The following is an 18933-nucleotide window of genomic DNA, read 5'->3' on the forward strand; positions in this document are numbered from 1 at the left end:
GTTGCAAATAACTGCAATTATCATAGTTTCAATACTAATGCAGATAAACTTTCGTTACCTTTTCAAAAATAGATATCAAACTGCGATATGTTGCATTTAATTTGCGAAACAAGTCATAATTTTGTATTTTCTTAGAAAATATCACAGTTACAACACTAATGCAAAGAAAATATTGATTGATTTCTTTTCAAAAATAAATATCAATTTGTTGAATTCAGACTGATGATAGTTTATATCAAAAATCTGTTTTACAAAATCATCCATAATATCTAATATTTCCAAAATATCAATGATGTTGATGCATTTTTCTCAGTAAATATCACAGTTTCAACACTGAAACTGATAAACTTTTTCAAAAATAATGGTTTTCAAAAAATTGCGATATGTTGGTTTTAGACTGTGATATTTCATTTCAATTTTTTTACGAAACTATAAATAAATTATGATATTTAGCTCCACAATATCAAAATATCAGCAGAATATCACCATCAACAAGCACACTCCCACTCTCAAACGGCAATATCACTCAATATCATCCAAATATCACTCAATATCACACTTTTTTACTCACATCCACCGTCTCCTCCTCGCCTTCACTGTGCTCCTCCCCGTTCCCAATCACCTCCTCCCTTACAACTTGTGGTGGAGGCGGCGGTGGCGGCGTTTGTGGCCTCTGTATCGTCGTATTAACCGCTTCGACAACTTGACCCGTATGCAAATCACTATCTTCCAACGAATTCTGTCCCTTACTGAACAATTTATGCGCTTTGGCTTTAAGTTCACGCGGATGCGGTGTATTCTGACGCACGAAAGGAGTCTACACAAGCCGACAATTAAGCGATATTAGACGAGGTTAAAGGGTTAATCCTATTATTATATACCTCTTTGTTATCTTGATCTTGTGGATCGGAGAATTTAACCGAATGGGTACGACTTGCTTCCTTTTCTTCCCAATCTTCATCGCTGGCTGCATCATCTGTGGTAGCTATAGCACCGTTAGATAATGACGATGTCACGTCACAGCGGAACAAACGACCGTCAGAGGCTAAACGAGTGCAAAGCGAACAAAAAAAAACAGTGCGTGGGTGCAAACAAACAACAAGCAAGAAAAAAAAATAAAAAAAACACAAGACAAAAATCGGATTTTTTCCCCCTGTTGGTAATTGCTTGATCTAGGCAACAACATCCGACGGAAGTCATAATTTTGCACGGAATGCCACTTTTTACATACTCTTATTTTGACAAAACGTTGAGTTATTACTTCAATTTCCATAATTACAGTGGGCGTGTAATACTTGTAGGACAACCCTTGTAAAAATTTTTTTATAGAAAGTTATGCCGACCGGAAATACCAAGACTCGAAGCGTGATTTAAACCACAAGCACGCAGGAGTGTAATATGAAGTCAATTAAATGATTAGAAACGATTAAGTGAACTCAAAAACAGTCATTTTAAGCAAAAACCCATTTTCCATACTCGCTAAAAATATATATCAAAAACACTCAAAATCCATACTGGTAATTTCCGCACAAAAACGTGATTTTTGCATCAAGCAGGCGTCAATGAACCGATTTCACTAAAAAACCATTATCCATACTTTGCCAATTAGTGGTGATTTCTTGTCGCAAGCCTTTCTAACGTTAATTAGCAACGTGAACACTTTCACAAAGGGAAAAAATCCGGAGGGAAAAAACCTATAGTTTATTATACCTATCGTGGGTTGGTACTCCTGTTGCGGTAGCAAAAAGCACGTCAAGACGGCTTTGCCCGTCTCATCCGTATCAGTCTGGAAGGTGAGCAACGGTTGTGCTTGATTTTCGCTCAACCAAACAGCTTTCAAATCCAATTGCAATAAACTGTATGGAAGATGAGGCAATCGATTGCCAGAAACGTCCAAAACATGTAACCGCTTACAATTCCCTAAAGTATCAGGGATTAAAGTTAGGCGGTTATCGCGTAAACTCAAAACGCCCAATTCGTGCAAATTCCCTAACTCGTCGGGAATTGTAGTTAGATTATTTCGGTCGACGTTTAAGTTCGTCAGTTTGGTTAATTTACCGACTTCTTTCGGCAGTTCGGTTAGGAAATTTTCGGTTAAGATCAATTCTTGTAAATTGTAACAAAAACCTATGTGTGAATTGAGGGAAGTTAAACGGTTTTGGTCCACTTTTAAAATGGTGAGTTTTTCGAGCTTGCCGATGCCGTCCGGGAGGGTTTCGAGGACATTTTGGCTTAAATGTAGATCGGTTAAGCTTTGTAAACCGGCGATTTCGTCCGGAATACTCTCGAGACGGTTCTCGGATAAATCGAGACATGTCAAATTCGATAAATTCCCGATTTCGGGAGGAAGGCTTTGCAATTGATTGTGGTCGAGCCAGAGTTCTTGCAGGGCCGGTAATTGACCGATATGGGGCGGCTAGAAAAGGACCAATGTCACATGAGTGTGACGGGAGCGAGTGAGATGCAAGCGCGTTGGAAAAAATTAATAAGTTATTTATTTTCATTTTTGGGGCTATTTTTTTCAATCACTTCAAATGATTCTTAAAGAAATATACAATTATATTTTCTCCAGAATATTGCTACAAGATATATTTTTTAAACGAATAATTTGCCTTATCTCTACAATTTTTTACATATCTACTTGTAATTGTTTCATAATAAAGGCTAAATACCTTCAACCAATTACTAAATATTACAATAAATTTTCAGTTTTGACGTCCACTTACCTACCTATCACCGAAGAAATTATAAAATAGTCCCTCTGTATATTTTTTTAATATTTCTTCCAAACAGCCGTCAAAGTTAGATTCTTTCAGTACTTTTTTTCTGAGAATTTTTATGAATTAAAAAACAGTTCAAAGTAATAATAATTCGTCACTATTGAAGAAAATAAATATAAAGACAGTACGTGCGAGGCAAAAAATAACAAAAACTAATAAAATAAAAATAATTAGTAATAAACGAAATTTAGAAAATTTAAATTAAAAAAATAAAAAATATTTTCGAATACTGTCCGCGATATTTTTTGTAGTCCTAGGCGAACCCAACCTGTAATAATTTTTTTCGCATTTTTTTTGTAATCATTCAGTCAAAGATTTGTTTTTTTTATTTTCTCAGTATTTTTTTTTATAAAAACTTTAACCGACGTAGTTTTTCGTAATTAAAGCTTAAAGTACTTTTTTTAAAGCGCCACTGTTTCAAATTTTAATAAACTAAACACACTCAATGGTTGAATGGTTTACGATTCAAAGTCTTATCTCTACATTTTTTACATACTTTAATGATTGTTTCATAACCATTATCTTCGTAAAAGCTAAATACCGTCAATAAATTAACGTTATTATGAATTTTACCACGTTTTTACGTCCACTTATCAGCGAAGAAGTTATAAAAAGGTCCCTCTGTAGAATTTTTTTATATTTCTTCCAAACAGCAGTCAAAGTTATATTCATTCAGTACTTTTTTTCTGAGAATTTTTATAAATTAAAAAACAGTTCAAAGTAATAATAAATCGTCACTATTGATAAAAATAAATATAAAGACAGTACGTGCGAGGCAAAAAATAACAAAAACTAATAAAATAAAAGTAATTAGTAATAAACGAAATTTAGAAAATTTAAATTAAAAAAATTAAAAATATTTTCGAATACTGTCCGACATATTTTTGGTAGTCCTAGGTAAACCAAACCTGTAATAATTTTTTTCGCATTTTTTTTTGTAACCATTCAGTCAAAGATTTGTTTTTTTTTTATTTTCTCAGTATTTTTTTTTAGATGAAAACTTTAACCGGCGTAGTTTTTCGTGATTAAAGCTTAAAGTACTGTTTTTAAAGTGCCACTGTTTCAACTTTTAATAAGCTAAACACAGTCAATGGTTGAATGGTTTACGATTCAAAGTCTTATCTCTACATTTTTTACATACTTTAATGATTGTTTCATAACAATTATCTTCGTAAAAGCTAAATACCGTCAATAAATTAACGCTATTATTAATTTTACCACGTTTTTACGTCCACTTATCAGAGAAGAAGTTATAAAATAGTCCCTCTGTATATTTTTTTAATATTTCTTCCAAACAGCCGTCAAAGTTATATGAGTACTTTTTTTTCTGAGAATTTTTATGAATTAAAAAACAGTTCAAAATAATAATTCGTCACTATTGAAGAAAATAAATATAAAGACAGTACGTGCGAGGCAAAAAATAACAAAAACTAATAAAATAAAAGTAATTAGTAATAAACGAAATTTAGAAAATTTAAAATACTCTATTATTATCGTCAGTATTTTTTGAAGTGACAAAAATATAAATTGATAAAATAAAAAATATTTTCGAATACTCTCTGAAATATTTTTTGTAGTCTGAGACGAACCCAGCCTATAATAATGTTTTTCGCATTTTTTTTTGTAACCTATCAGTCAAAAATTTGTTTTTTTATTTTCTCAGTATTTTTTTAGATAAAAATTTTAACCGACGTAGTTTTTCGTGATTAAAGCTTAAAGTACTTTTTTTAAAGCGCCACTGTTTCAACTTTTAATAAAGCAAACATACTCAATGGTTAAATGGTTTACGATTCAAAGTCTTATCTCTACATTTTTTTACATACTCTAATGATTGTTTCATAACAATTATCTTCGTAAAAGCTAAATACCGTCAATAAATTAACGCTATTATTAATTTTACCACGTTTTTACGTCCACTTATCACCGAAGAAGTTATAAAATAGTTCCTCTGTATATTTTTTTTAATATTTCTTCCAAACAGCCGTCAAAGTTATATTTTTTGAGTACTTTTTTCTGAGAATTTTTATGAATTAAAAAACAGTTCAAAGTAATAATAATTCGTCACTATTGAAGAAAATAAATATAAAGACAGTACGTGCGAGGCAAAAAATAACAAAAACTAATAAAATAAAAATAATTAGTAATAAACGAAATTTAGAAAATTTAAATTAAAAAAATAAAAAATATTTTCGAATACTGTCCGCGATATTTTTTGTAGTCCTAGGCGAACCCAACCTGTAATTATTTTTTTCGCATTTTTTTGTAACCATTCAGTCAAAGATTTGTTTTTTTTATTTTCTCAGTACTTTTTTTTTAGATAAAAACTTTAACCGACGTAGTTTTTCGTAATTAAAGCTTAAAGTACTATTTTTAAAGCGCCACTGTTTCAACTTTTAATAAGCTAAACACAGTCAATGGTTGAATGGTTTACGATTCAAAGTCTTATCTCTACATTTTTTTACATACTTTAATGACTATTTCATAACAATTATCTTCGTAAAAGCTAAATACCGTCAATAAATTAACGCTATTATTAATTTTACCACGTTTTTACGTCCACTTATCAGCGAAGAAGTTATAAAATAGTCCCTCTGTATAATTTTTTTTATATTTCTTCCAAACAGCAGTCAAAGTTATATTCTTTCAGTACTTTTTTTCTGAGAATTTTTATGAATTAAAAAACAGTTCAAAGTAATAATAATTCGTCACTATTGAAGAAAATAAATATAAAGACAGTACGTGCGAGGCAAAAAATAACAAAAACTAATAAAATAAAAATAATTAGTAATAAACGAAATTTAGAAAATTTAAATTAAAAAAATTAAAAATATTTTCGAATACTGTCCGACATATTTTTGGTAGTCCTAGGTAAACCAAACCTGTAATAATTTTTTTCGCATTTTTTTTTGTAACCATTCAGTCAAAGATTTGTTTTTTTTATTTTCCCAGTATTTTTTTTAGATAAAAACTTTAACCGACGTAGTTTTTCGTGATTAAAGCTTAAAGTACTTTTTTTAAAGCGCCACTGTTTCAACTTTTAATAAGCTAAACACAGTCAATGGTTGAATGGTTTACGATTCAAAGTCTTATCTCTACATTTTTTTACATACTTTAATGATTGTTTCATAACAATTATCTTCGTAAAAGCTAAATACCGTCAATAAATTAACGCTATTATTAATTTTACCACGTTTTTACGTCCACTTATCAGCGAAGAAGTTATAAAATAGTCCCTCTGTATAATTTTTTTATATTTCTTCCAAACAGCAGTCAAAGTTATATTCATTCAGTACTTTTTTTCTGAGAATTTTTATGAATTAAAAAACAGTTCAAAGTAATAATAATTCGTCACTATTGAAGAAAATAAATATAAAGACAGTACGTGCGAGGCAAAAAATAACAAAAACTAATAAAATATAAGTAATTAACAATAAACAAAATTTAGAAAATTTAAGATACTCTATTATTATCGTCAGTATTTTTTGAAGCTACAAAAATGTAAATTAAAAAAATTAAAAATATTTTCGAATACTGTCAGACATATTTTTGGAAGTCCTAGGTAAACCAAACCTGTAATAATTTTTTTCGCATTTTTTTTGTAACCATTCAGTCAAAGATTTGTTTTTTTATTTCCTCCGTACTTTTTTTTAGATAAAAACTTTAACCGGCGTAGTTTTTCGTGATTAAAGCTTAAAGTACTGTTTTTAAAGTGCCACTGTTTCAACTTTCAATAAGCTAAACACAGTCAATGGGTGAATGGTTTAAGATTCAAAGTCTTATCTCTACATTTTTTTACATACTTTAATGACTGTTTCATAACAATTATCTTCGTAAAAGGTAAATACCGTCAATAAATTAACGTTATTATTAATTTTACCACGTTTCAACGTCTACTTATATCCGAAGAAGTTATAAAATGGTCCCTCTGTATATTTTTTTTAATATTTCTTCCAAACAGCCGTCAAAGATATATTCTTTCAGTACTTATATTCTGAGAATTTTTATGAATTAAAAAACAGTTCAAAGTAATAATAATTCGTCACTATTGAAGAAAATAAATAAAAAGACAGTACGTGCGAGGCAAAAAATAACAAAAACTAATAAAATAAAAGTAATTAGTAATAAACGAAGTTTAGAAAATTTAAGATACTCTATTATTATCGTCAGTATTTTTTGAAGCGATAAAAATATAAATTAAAAAAATAAAAAATATTTTAGAACACTCTCCGAGATATTTTTGTAATCTGAGACGCATTTTTTTGTATCCATTCAATCAAAGATTTGTTTTTTTTTATTTTCTCAGTATTTCTTTTTTTTTAGATAAAAACTTTAATCGACGTCGTTTTTCGTGCTTAAAGCTTAAAGTATTAAAATAAAAATCAAAACAATTAATAATTATAAAAAAAACTCTTTCCACTTCCAGTGTTATCTGTTTTTTGCTTTTCGTTCAAGTGTTTTTTTTAATGTTTTTTCTACGTTAAGACAATCTTAAGCTTTATATTCATAAAAGTAGATTTTTCTATTTAAGAAATTGAATATTTTTTTATATTTGTCTTATTAATTCAACCAAAATCCGAATAGTTCTTATCTGTAGGCATAGATATACCCACTTTTTTCAATTATTTCAGTATTTTTTATACTTTTTTAAATTAGTTTTTTTGTAGGTATTTAAGACAATTAAATATGTTTTTTTTTAAACGAAACTATTTTCGTTCAAGTTCTTTTTTAACCAAATAAAAAGCACGTCAGCTTTATAGGACTATAGGATAGGATAAATAGATATCGGGTTAAAACAAAATCATAATTTTTGCATATTTTTTGTTCCTTCTTTGATATTTGTTTTAAGTGTAGTTTTTTGTTAGACATTCTTAGATTCTTTTCTTTTATACTTTTTAGTTCTTTTTTTTAACCAACGCGTGCATCTCACTGCCAGGTCACCTCGTCCAGTCTTACCAACTCCTCAATCTCATTATCCCCTAAATCTAATCTCTCCAATCGCGTGAGTTGCGCCAGACTTGGTGGTAGCTCCTTGAGCAAATTTTCTCTTAACTCTAAAGAGGTCAATGCGGTGAGCATGCCAAAGTCTGGGGGCAACGACGACAACGACATATCATTCAGCCCCAAAACCGTCAAAGACTTGAGTTGGCTGAAGGCCGGAGGCAGTCTCGGTATAGGGTTTGAGCTGAAATCGGCCACTTGGAGCGACCGGAGCGCCCCAATACTCTCCGGAATATCGGGGATATCTACAATTAACAGTTAAACAAAAAAGACAAGGGGGCCCAACCCCACCATTTCTCGACACGTCCAACTCGACCAAGTTCTCGAAATTCTGGATGTCGGAGGGCAGTCGGTGGATCTCATTGTCGCTCAAACCGAGCTTCCTCAGCCGGTGCAACCGGAAGAAGTTCTGGGGAGACAAGGGGGCTAAAAAGGGGGGCGCCGGCGCGGGGCTTACCTTTGGAAGATCGCGGATGTGGTTGGCGTCCAAGAGGAGCTCCTCCAGACTGCGCGAGTAGCGCAGGATGTCTTCGGGGACCGTGGGCAGGGAGCAGTGCCTCTTGTCTACGAACTCCACTTGTCGGTTGCAACCCTTGAAAATCGGTATACAACGGAACATTTTCGCTAAACAACACGCACGCACATTATTCACACTACAAGGGGGCTAGCAAAACATCACAAGTTACACTAGCACCTAGTTGACGCAAGGTATGCCACTCCCGCAGAACGCCAACACAACGCCGACAAAAACACCACGGACGCTACGTTTTTTCACCCCAACAAAAAACACAAATAATAAAAACACCATTATCGGCAATTACTTAACTAAAATCACGTCCGTTTTATCGATTATCGCACAAAATAACAAAAACCAGGCCCCATTTACCGACTTGTGACAACACCTTAAAAAACTGGGGGATTTTGTTATCACCAACCGACCCACTTTTTTCGCCCAAAACCATCGGTAAAAATAATCGCCAGTTGCACGTAACAACACTTATCACAACTGACGGTTTTTGGCTCAATCTGGGCCGTTTTTTGCCCGTTGTTATTTTTTCTGGTGTGTTTTTTCCCCCACCCCACGCCTGGCGGCGGCCATTTTCCGCTCCATCTTGTCGTGTTGTTCTTGCTCTTGCTGTAATTTGTGTTTGTGTAAAATGGGGTCTTCGAGACACCGCGACCGGAGCCGGGACCGGGATAGAAGAGACCGGGACCGGGACAGGGATCGGGATCGCCGGGACAGGCGGAAGAGCAGTCGAGACAGGCATAGGGACAGGGACAGGGATAGGGAGCGCAGGGATCGGGACAGGGACCGGAGTCGCAGTCGCGAGAAACGAAGGGAGAAGACTCCGGAGCCTGATGGCGAGAAATTGATCGCCGACACGTTGGCGACTATTGCAGCCACGAGGAATTTCGCGGCTTTGATCGCCCCCAAGCCGGAGCCCGATACCAATTCGAATCAGTCGAACGGTGAGTGGGCCCCCGGAGAGTTATTAGAGATAATTTTTAGTTTTTTAATTTTGAGTCCGGTCCTGTCTATCTACTTCATTGCTATGGTTACCAGAGCCATTTCGACCAATTAGATGACACCTGTGATTTTTTATTTGAACAGGGCCGGCTTCAATAATTTCGAAAATACGAATTTGTATGTATATACTCGATGTTTTTTTTTGGCTAATTACAGAAATAACTTTCTTACGTGCTAAAATAGTAAAAAAAATCGCAAAAAAAATAGATTTTATCTCAGAAACACTAATTTTTGACGAATCTTTTTGAAAAATTCAGGGAGCCAAGAGGAGGAGGGCAGCACCCGAAAACGCAAAAGGCGCTCCCGATGGGCTGGAGGCGAACACGACAAAATTTTCATCCCTGGGATGCCCACAATCCTCCCCTCCGGCTTGGACAAGAACCAGGAGCAGGCATATTTGCGTAAGTACCAAATTTTCTCACTAGTTTGTTAATTAAGTAGGTTTGTTGTATGTGTGTAAAGCTGGAGCCAAGATAATATGAGAAAAAATTTTTTAGATCGTATTTCACTTTTGTTGAACAAAAATGCTAACTCTTGGGCTTTTGCCCTCCTCTAACCCGTTTCATTACAGTTCAACTCCAGATTGAGGAAGTCAGTAGAAAACTGCGCTCCGGAGACCTGGGGATTCCACCAAATCCAGAGGACAGGTGAAGTGTTACTACCAACATTATTTTCCCGACCATCAGACCATCGGCAGCGGTTTGGCAACGATTACCAATCAATAATGTTTTTAGTTCATTTTTTACTTTAATCGATTAAAATTTGCACCAAATTTTGAACAGATGGCCGAGGCACAGGGGGTTCCCCTTCTGTTTTTTCTTTAACCAAATCCTGCGATTTTTTTTATCTTGTTCTTAATTGAATACCTAATCGCGTTTTTTGCCGAAAATCTGTTGATTGTTCGGTTTGTTTTAGTGAAATTTTGAAAATGGGAATTTTTTTTGTTTTTGACAAAGTTTTGCATAAAAACGACTTAAATTGTGCAATATTTTGATTTATTTTTATTACTTTTTAGCGTCCTTAAAAAAAGTTTTTTGACCTTTAGAACATTTTTTTTGAGATTTTGAGAGGTTTTTACATCAAAAACATGCTTAAAACATAAAAACGCAAATTTAGCGTTAATTTTTGCCAGATTTGTTTATTTCACATAAAAAACATGCTTAAACACTCAAAAAGAAAGAAGTTTTTACGGTAGTTTTTGACTAGTTTGGTACATTTTCGGTTTAATTTCAATGAGAGAATTACGTTTTAAAATAACTAATCTGCTCGAAATGATCAAATAATGTGCTTATCGATTTATTGTGATTTTTCGGCTTATTTTACGAAAATTTACAAGATTTTTTTTGATCAGATGTAGTTTTTACATTTTTTATTACGATTTTTTTCTCGAAAATGAGTTAAATCAGGCAGAATTTTGTCAACTTTAATTTATCTTTATATTTTTTTGGAGTGTTTTAAAAAAAATCTTGCAAAAGAGATAGATTTCTTCGAATAGGTGTTTCGATAATTTTCGAAAAAAAACTAGTTTTTACCTTAAAACATTAATAATTTTCACCTAACTCAAAAAATATTTTGGAAAATATTTTTTTTAATCACTCAACAGTATCAGGATCGAAGCACCCTGTGCCTCGCGACGTTATCAACTGTCCGCTAATTTAATAATTAATTAATTAATTAACAGGAGTATCATCCACTGAAATTGACAGCAGTTGGTACAACGTCACACAATATAATCTAATTTACTTTCAGCCATCAAGAAGGCGATAATTAATTTTTACTATTACAGCAATTAATTAATCAATTCTTTCTTTAGGAAAAGCGAATAAGGAAATTGTTTTTGGGGGCAATTTTAAGCCGATAAAACAGTTTTCTTCTTTCATACAATTTGAAAAATTTACTTATTCACTTAAATTGAACAGTTTAGGTTTAAGAGAGGTCGCTTTGCACATCGCTTGAAATTTTCAATTTTTTTTGTAATATACTATACCATATACAGGGGTATTTGAAAATTTCAAGCGGTGAGGCGAAGCCGAGTACTTCTCTCTCATTAATTCATTTTTTCATCTATGTGTGCAGATCACCATCACCTGAACCGATCTACAGCAGCGATGGCAAACGTCTAAACACGCGCGAATTTCGCACCAGAAAAAAACTGGAGGAAGAAAGACATTCGCTCATTTTGAAAATGCAACAGATCAACCCAGATTTCAAACCGCCTATGGATTACAAGTAATTTTTTTTTATTTAATAATTGACACATTTTTTGACCCTTTGTTTAATTTTTTCCTTTAATTGAATTATTTGTTACAGTTGTAGACCCCCTGTGGTTCGTGTAAGTGATAAAGTTATGATACCGCAAGAGGAACATCCTGAGATTAATTTTGTAGGTTTGTTGATTGGTCCAAGGGGGAATACGTTAAAAAGTTAGTATTATTTTATCATTTTTTTGCAATTTTTTATTGATTTTTTCGCAGCAATGGAGAAAGAAACTGGGGCTAAAATTATTATCAGGGGTAAGGGAAGTGTCAAAGAGGGTAAAGTTGGACGAAAAGACGGACAACCACTTCCCGGTGAGGATGAACCCTTGCATGCCTACATCACGGCCACGAATCCTGAATGCGTCAAGAAGGCCGTGGAACGGGTGAGTTTGACATTTGTTGCCATAGTAACTTCAGTTGTCATAGTAACGAAAGTTATTGTCATAGTAACGCCAGTTATTGCCATAGTAACGTCAGTTATTGCCATGGTAACGCCAGTTATTGTCATAGTAACGCCAGTTATTGCCATAGTAACGCCAGTTATTGTCATAGTAACGCCAGTTATTGCCATAGTAACGCCAGTTATTGCCATAGCAACGCCTGTTTATTGGCATGGTAACGTAACTTGTTTTTTTTTCTCTTATGACAGATCAAGGAGGTTATACGTCAGGGAGTGGAAGTCCCCGAAAACCAAAACGACCTTCGCCGAATGCAATTGCGTGAGTTGGCACAACTGAACGGCACATTGCGCGAAAATGACGGAATGCGTTGTAACAACTGTGGCGCCACTGACCACAAATCTTGGCTGGTAATACCAACCTAAACCTTGCAAAAAAAACACCAAATTATTATTATTATTTTTTTTTAGTGCCCCGATAAACCAAACGTCACCAACAACATTGTCTGTTCGAGTTGTGGGGCTGCCGGCCATATCGCACGCGACTGTCGTCAGAAGCGTCCCGGCGCCGGGGGCCCCCCTGTCCCCGGCGGCGAAAAGAACAAAATCGACGAGGAGTACATGTCGTTGATGGCGGAGTTGGGTGAGGCGCCGCCCCCGGAGGCGGTCGCTACCACCACCACCACGACGACGACGCGTAAATCGAGTTTTAATTTGTTTGATTCGCCGATGACGCCACGCCCATTGATGCCGCCTCCGATGCCGACGCCTACTGCGCTTCAGTGTATGAATGGTATGGCGCCGCCTCCGTGGACGGTAGCGGCACAGAATATGAGTTGGCAGCCGGGACCGCCGGGCATTATGCCGCCGCCACCGCCGCCAGGAGCCTCCAGTCCGCCACAGATGATGCAATGGATGGGGGCGAATAATCAGCCGCCGCCGCCTGGGGCAAGTACGACGAATGGGACTATGCCGTGGCAAGCGGCGGCGTTCACGTGGCCGCCGGGGAGTTGTCCGCCACCGCCGCCACCAGGGATTGATGTTAATAGCTTGTTGACGACGCCGCCGCCACCGCCGCCGTCGTAAGAGATATGAAGATTGCACGTGGTATTTACCGTAGGGTAGTTAAATAATTATGGGATTTCATTATTGTATTTAATATTGGTATCAATTATTAATTCTTCAATATAATGTGTATTATGGATTTTGTTTTCTTTCCTAATATCACTGCCCTTCCAAAAAACATCGATTATTATTAAGAAAGTGCGTAAAAATTTATAAGGTAAGTAAGAGACCACATAATTTCTATGAATATATATTTTTTTTATTTAAAAATTATTACAATTCTTCCTTGGTACTACCAAAATTTTCACTATCCATTAACCCCAGAGAATTCCAAAAATCCCTAGCCCCGCTAAGGTCACCACACGTTTTGACCTTTATTTCCCCATCTTCAAGACCTCCAATATCAAGGTATGTCAACTGGTCTCCTTGAGTTGGCCTCCAATCGGCCCCTTTTATGACCGGAGTCCTAAAATTTTCTATAATTTTTTTCCCTCAGAAAATTTGGTAGTACCCTGTTTTGGCATAAGTGACCAACATGTCCAACATAACGTCCTTCATTTTCAATTCGTTCTCAGTCAAAGGTCTTGGTACGAAAACACTGCCAAAAAAGTACTTGGCATCGTCACCATGACCTACAACTTTGAGTTGGTTGAAGTCTCCAAAATAGGTAAAAAAGTAATAATAGACTGGCGATTTGGCGGTTTTGGCCTGAAGTTTGGTTGCACTTTCGGAATCAATTAGGAAAATACGGTCGCTGAACATTTTGGTAAATTTATCGGAATTTTCCTGAGTCAGTTTTTGGTTTTTGCCCAAATAGTACTCTAAAATCTGCTCAGAAACTCTCTCATGTTGACTTGGGGGCAAAGTGTGAATAAATTCAAAGAATGTGGGGGCTAGACTTTCCCAGTTTTGGTAAATATGGTCCAAATCGTTCATCAAAGCTGGAAAATAATTGGTGAAAAAAAGTACCCAGCAATGGTACCACCATACATAATGATGGAAAAGTCCCTTCGTGTTGCGTGTTTGACGAAATCCATGGCACGTCTAACACTTTCCCGGCCTTTAGGAGGTTGTAAGGATGGTCGGTCAAAAAGGCATTTGGACCTTTTTCCTCCACAACGGGGGCAAAAGGGGCAAATGGCAAAAACTGGTACTTGAAGAACAACCCAATCTTGCCCAAAATCTGCTCCATGGGTCTTTCCTTAAGACATTCAACCAACTCACGAGTGGTACCACCAATGGGACAACCCATGGAACCACCCAAAAGTTTGGCTTTTGCCAACCCATCCTCTTGTAAAGACCAACAATTGGTGGCAGTACCACTTTGGGAGAACCCTCGTTGGAAGAGACCCTCACTCAAAGGGGAAAAATAATGAAAATGGACGCTGGAACCACCAGCTGATACCCCAGTCAAAGTCACACTGTTTGGGTTCCCCCCAAAACTGGCAATATTGTTTTGGACCCATCTCAAGGCCATAACTTGGTCCTTCAAACCCATATTCCCCGGTACCACCCCATCCTCGGTACTCAAGAACCCAAAAACGCCCAGTCGGTAATTAAAAGTGACAAAAACCAAGTCACGGTCCATCAGAAACTCAGGTTTGGCGTAATAGTGCCCACTACAATACATAAAAGCCCCACCATGGATATGTACCACGACATCTAGTTGTTTGCCAGGAGTTGGTACTTCCCCCGGGACGTAAACATTGACGTAGAGACAATCCTCCGAACCTTTACCACAATTTTAAGCAATTTTTAATCAAAGTACTACCTGCGGTCACGTTTGGTTGGGTCATGTGTGTTTGGGCGCATGTTACAAGGTGACGGGCGTCCCAAGTACCATGCCATGGGTCCACGGGTTCCGGTGGCTAAATTTCGGGTTTTATGGTAATTTTGTACACTTGGTACTCACCTCGAAGCGTTTTGGGCCAACTGGTGGTTTGGCAAACGGTACTCCTTCAAAAGCGGAGAAGTTCCGCCCATTGTGGGACGTTTTGGTGTGGCCTTGGATGGCACCCAATGGGGTTTGTACCAACGGGCGCGAACACTGGGCCACTTGTGATGGGTTAGGCAAGAATTTGCAAAATATGGGTACTTACACGAAATAAATAAGAGGATTAGGAAATGTGGTACCATGATCTTGCGTAATTGTTGTGTCACTGAATCGTAACCTTATCGATAGATAATTGTTATGTATCAAATGAGTCGGCTTTTTTTGGCAAAAATTCTAAACAAACTTGTAGAAAATAAATTTTATTGCAAAAGTATTACAGTTCGTCTTTGGTACTACTAGTAAAACTTTCAGTATCCGACAAGCCTAGAGAGTTCCAAAAGTCCTTGGCCCCGCTAAGGTCACTGCTCGTTTTGAGCGTCATTTGCCCATCTTCAGGGCCCCCAATTTCAAGGTACGTTAACTGGTCTCCTTGAGTTGGCCTCCAGTCGGCCCCTTTTATGACCGGGGTCCTAAAATTTTCTATTATTTTTTTCCCTCAAAAAATTTGGTAGTACCCTTTTTTGGCATAAGTGACCAACATGTCCAACATAACGTCTTTCATTTTCAATTCGTTCTCACTCAAAGGTCTGGGTTCGAAAATGTTGCCAAAGAAGTACTTGGCATCGTCACCATGACCTACACCTTTGACTTGGTTGAAGTCTCCGAAATAGGTAAAAAAGTAATAATAGACTGGCGATTTGGCGGTTTTGGCCTGAAGTTTAGTTGCACTTTCGGCATCAATTATGAAAATACGGTCAGTGAACATTTTGGCCAACTGATCGGAGTTTCCTTGGGTCAGTTTCTGGTTTTTGCCCAAATAGTACTCTAGGATTTGCTGGGAAGCTGTCTCATGCTGAGTTTTGGGCAAAGTGTAAATAAAATCGAAAAATGCGGGTGCTAAAGATTTCCAGTTTTGGTTAACATTTTCTAAATCGTTTACCATGACTGCAAAACACTTGATCAAAAATTTTACCTAAAAACGGTACCACCCTACAAATCGAGGGAAAAATCCCTTCGTGTTGCGTGTTTGACGAAATCCATGGCACATCTAACACTTTCCCGGCCTTTAAGAGGTTAAAAGGATAGTCGGTCAAAAAGGCACTTGGCCCTTTTTCCTCCACAACGGGGGCAAAAGGGGCAAATGGCAAAAACTGGTACTTGAAGAACAACCAAACCTTGCCCAAAATCTGCTCCATGGGTCGTTCTTTAAGACATTGAACCAACTCACGAGTGGTACCACCAATGGGACAACCCATGGAACCACCCAAAAGTTTGGCTTTTGCCAACCCATCCTCTTGTAAAGACCAACAATTGGTGGCAGCACCACTTTGGGAGAACCCTCGTTGGAAGAGACCCTCACTCAAAGGGGAGAAGTAATGGAAATGGACGCTGGAACCACCAGCTGATAGACCCGTCAAGGTCACACTGTTTGGGTTCCCCCCAAAACTGTCAATATTTTTTTGGACCCATCTCAAGGCCATTACTTGGTCCTTCAAACCCATATTCCCCGGTACCACCTCATCCTCGGTACTCAAGAACCCAAAAACGCCCAGTCGGTAGTTAAAAGTGACGAAAATTAAGTCCCGATCCATTAGGAAATCTGGGCGGGCGTACACGTGCCCACTACCATACATGTAAGCCCCCCCATGGACGTGTACCACCACATCTAGCCCTTCCCCAGGTGTTGGTACTTCCCTTGGTACGTACACATTGATGTGTAGGCAATCCTCAGCGCCTGCACGAACGTTGGGTTATTTATAGCCGATTATTTGGAGTACCACTGACCTTCAGTGACGTTCGGCTGGGTCATGGACGTCTGGGCGCAGCTGGTTAAGTACCTGGCGTCCCAGGTACCATGCCAAGGGTCCACAGGCTCAGGTTCCTGCATGTTGGGCGTTTTTACCAAATTTTGACCATTGGTAACTTACTTCGAAGCGTCTTTGTCCCACTGGTGGTTTGGCAAATGGGATGCCTTCGAAAGCGGCGAACTTTCGACCATCATGGGACGTTTTGTGGTACCCGCGGATTCGGCCCAATGGGGTTGTGACCAATGGTCGGTTGTCATTGTCACAAAAACACACTTTTCGCACGGTTTTGACTTGAAATTTTGAGTCAGTTGGTACTTACCGGAAATTGAGACAAAGAGTACTACTTTTAGAAGCATCATGTTTGGAGGAATGAAGGTGGGAAAAGGTTACGTCACATTATATAAGTGGAACTCATCGTTTAATTCGCAAATTGCTCCAATCTCTACAATCTTATCATTGAATTTTGTGATAGATAATGGTACCGCTTATCACACAATTAATAAACAGTTAAGTAGAACGCAGTTCGACAAATCATGCATCCTAGAAATGCCCCAACATGAAATTCTAAATATTCATTATCACTTGTAACTTCTCCAATAACAAAATGTTTATTTTTAAAAATATTAATCGCAACAAAGTGCAAGTCATCTAGTCTTGTATTTCACAAAATGTGATGCAATGTGAGAAGGCAACCCCCAGAGAAATTCACACGGACTCAGGTCTGGGTTTTTTTATGGAAAAAAGTGGCACCAAGCACAATCGGGCCAAAATGTCAGCTTTGAAGGTTTTTTGAGTGAAAAATTACACGTTCAAGGAGAAACGTCCATTGTTCACATCTTGTTTGCAATATTTAAATATCGGCCTTTTTGAATTTATTAATCAAAATTAGTAATAATTTTGCTTTTTTAACTAGAAGGATAAATTTGTTGCTGACTGTATTCAAAAACAAATTCAAATACGGGAATAACTTTGCATTCAACTAAAGTTCCAGTTGCTGGATTTTGAAAATTTTTGGTATTTTGAAAACTTTCGGTGCTAGAGGAGAAACAATGTTAGATTTAGAATCTTGGGATAATCTTACATAAGAAGTTTTTTTTTAAGAAAATTAGAAGTGGAACAAAATTTCTATTATAATGTATTATAAGAAGAAAACGGGTCCACAATCATTGAAAAATTTTGCCCATGAAAAGCTAAATTTCGAGTTGTCTTGACTGTCTAACTTTTTTTAAAAAATAAATTTTTATCCTTTGCTCATAATTTTTTGGATTTATATATGCCTTTACATCCCTCTAGAGTTGATAAAAGTTCAAAATAAGTCTATTTGTTCCATTTTTTGATGTTTGATTTTTTCAATTTTTGCCGCGATTTTGGTCAATTTTCGGTACCCGGAACATTTATCGAGAAATAACTCCGGAACTATTAGAGATAACCCTACGAAGTGTAGTATCATTGGAAAGCTCTTTGAATTATCTATCTTTTTCAAAAAAGATTATTGTTCTCCGACTAATAGTTTTCGAGCAAATTGCAGATAAAAACAAAAATTGGTAAAATTTTAAAAAATTCATAACTAAAAAACTATTGGGAATTTGGCAATTTTCTCGATGCCAATCGATTCCCCGGATCATTTTGCGTAGGCATGAATCAAAATAGTTCCACTTTTTAGAATAGTTTAGCCGTAAATGAGAAAATTAAAAAAATTAAAAAAAAGTTAACACCCCCCCTCAGAAATCGGTGAATTTTAAAAGTGTCTCAGAATCGAATAAAACTTATTCTATCTTATAGATTTTGATGTGCTCTTTACGATGGAAAAAAAAGTTTTCTCCTAGCTCTTTTAGTTTGGCCGTAATCGGCGATTGAAAATTGAAAAATTTTTTGCGAGATATCGCCTTGAGTCCTATGCCATTTTGTAGAGTTTTTTATTCCGGTTGTCCTCGATTTTTCCGTTTCTCGATAACTCTAATAGTTTCGCCGTAATTGGCGGTTGAAAATTGAAAAAAAGTGAAAATGGAAACCTTTCTTTGCGATTTTCTCGGAAACTGTAAGACTTAGAGCAACGAACAAAAAATCGTCTGATAGCGCTTAATTTTAGCTATTCTTTCGTATAAA

General features: G+C 36.5%; 3 protein-coding genes across 13 annotated transcripts in view; 1 reads left to right on the plus strand and 2 right to left on the minus strand.

Moving 5' to 3' along the window:
• Positions 1 to 8657, minus strand: part of scrib (scribble) — a 31562-nt gene extending 22905 nt beyond the window's left edge. For 9 of the 11 annotated variants that reach the window (XR_010334765.1, XM_064357738.1, XM_064357741.1 and 6 more), the window contains exons 1-6: positions 8236 to 8654; positions 8070 to 8187; positions 7734 to 8023; positions 1711 to 2416; positions 882 to 1045; positions 572 to 817 (exon numbers count right to left, since the gene is read on the minus strand). Coding sequence is in view for 10 of the 11 variants with exons in the window: in XM_064357738.1 (XP_064213808.1) it covers positions 572 to 817; positions 882 to 1045; positions 1711 to 2416; positions 7734 to 8023; positions 8070 to 8187; positions 8236 to 8397 (1686 nt within the window). In the remaining variant the exon portion in view is untranslated. Of the gene's footprint in view, positions 1 to 571; positions 818 to 881; positions 1046 to 1710; positions 2417 to 7733; positions 8024 to 8069; positions 8188 to 8235 lie in introns of all 11 variants that reach the window. The other 2 variants (XM_064357737.1, XM_064357742.1) reach the window with 2 other exon arrangements.
• Positions 8658 to 8791: 134 nt separating this feature from the next.
• SF1 (Splicing factor 1) lies at positions 8792 to 13165 on the plus strand. Its single transcript, XM_008200567.3, has 8 exons — positions 8792 to 9248; positions 9564 to 9707; positions 9878 to 9953; positions 11383 to 11535; positions 11617 to 11729; positions 11781 to 11947; positions 12214 to 12372; positions 12433 to 13165. The coding sequence occupies exons 1-8, from the start codon at positions 8936 to 8938 to the stop codon at positions 13045 to 13047; spliced, it is 1740 nt and encodes a 579-aa protein (XP_008198789.1). The 5' UTR covers positions 8792 to 8935; the 3' UTR covers positions 13048 to 13165.
• A 95-nt stretch (positions 13166 to 13260) lies between these two features.
• LOC659501 (uncharacterized) lies at positions 13261 to 17319 on the minus strand. The gene is made up of 12 exons (XM_965803.5): positions 17147 to 17319; positions 16948 to 17099; positions 16805 to 16901; positions 16014 to 16754; positions 15535 to 15964; positions 15298 to 15489; positions 15126 to 15199; positions 14939 to 15081; positions 14798 to 14894; positions 14017 to 14757; positions 13538 to 13967; positions 13261 to 13492 (listed from the first exon to the last, which is right to left on the minus strand). The coding sequence occupies exons 1-12, from the start codon at positions 17184 to 17186 to the stop codon at positions 13300 to 13302; spliced, it is 3330 nt and encodes a 1109-aa protein (XP_970896.2). The 5' UTR covers positions 17187 to 17319; the 3' UTR covers positions 13261 to 13299.
• Positions 17320 to 18933: the final 1614 nt, after the last annotated feature.

The sequence above is a fragment of the Tribolium castaneum genome, chromosome 7 (assembly GCF_031307605.1).
Source record: "Tribolium castaneum strain GA2 chromosome 7, icTriCast1.1, whole genome shotgun sequence".
Classification (NCBI taxonomy): Eukaryota; Metazoa; Arthropoda; class Insecta; order Coleoptera; family Tenebrionidae; genus Tribolium; species Tribolium castaneum.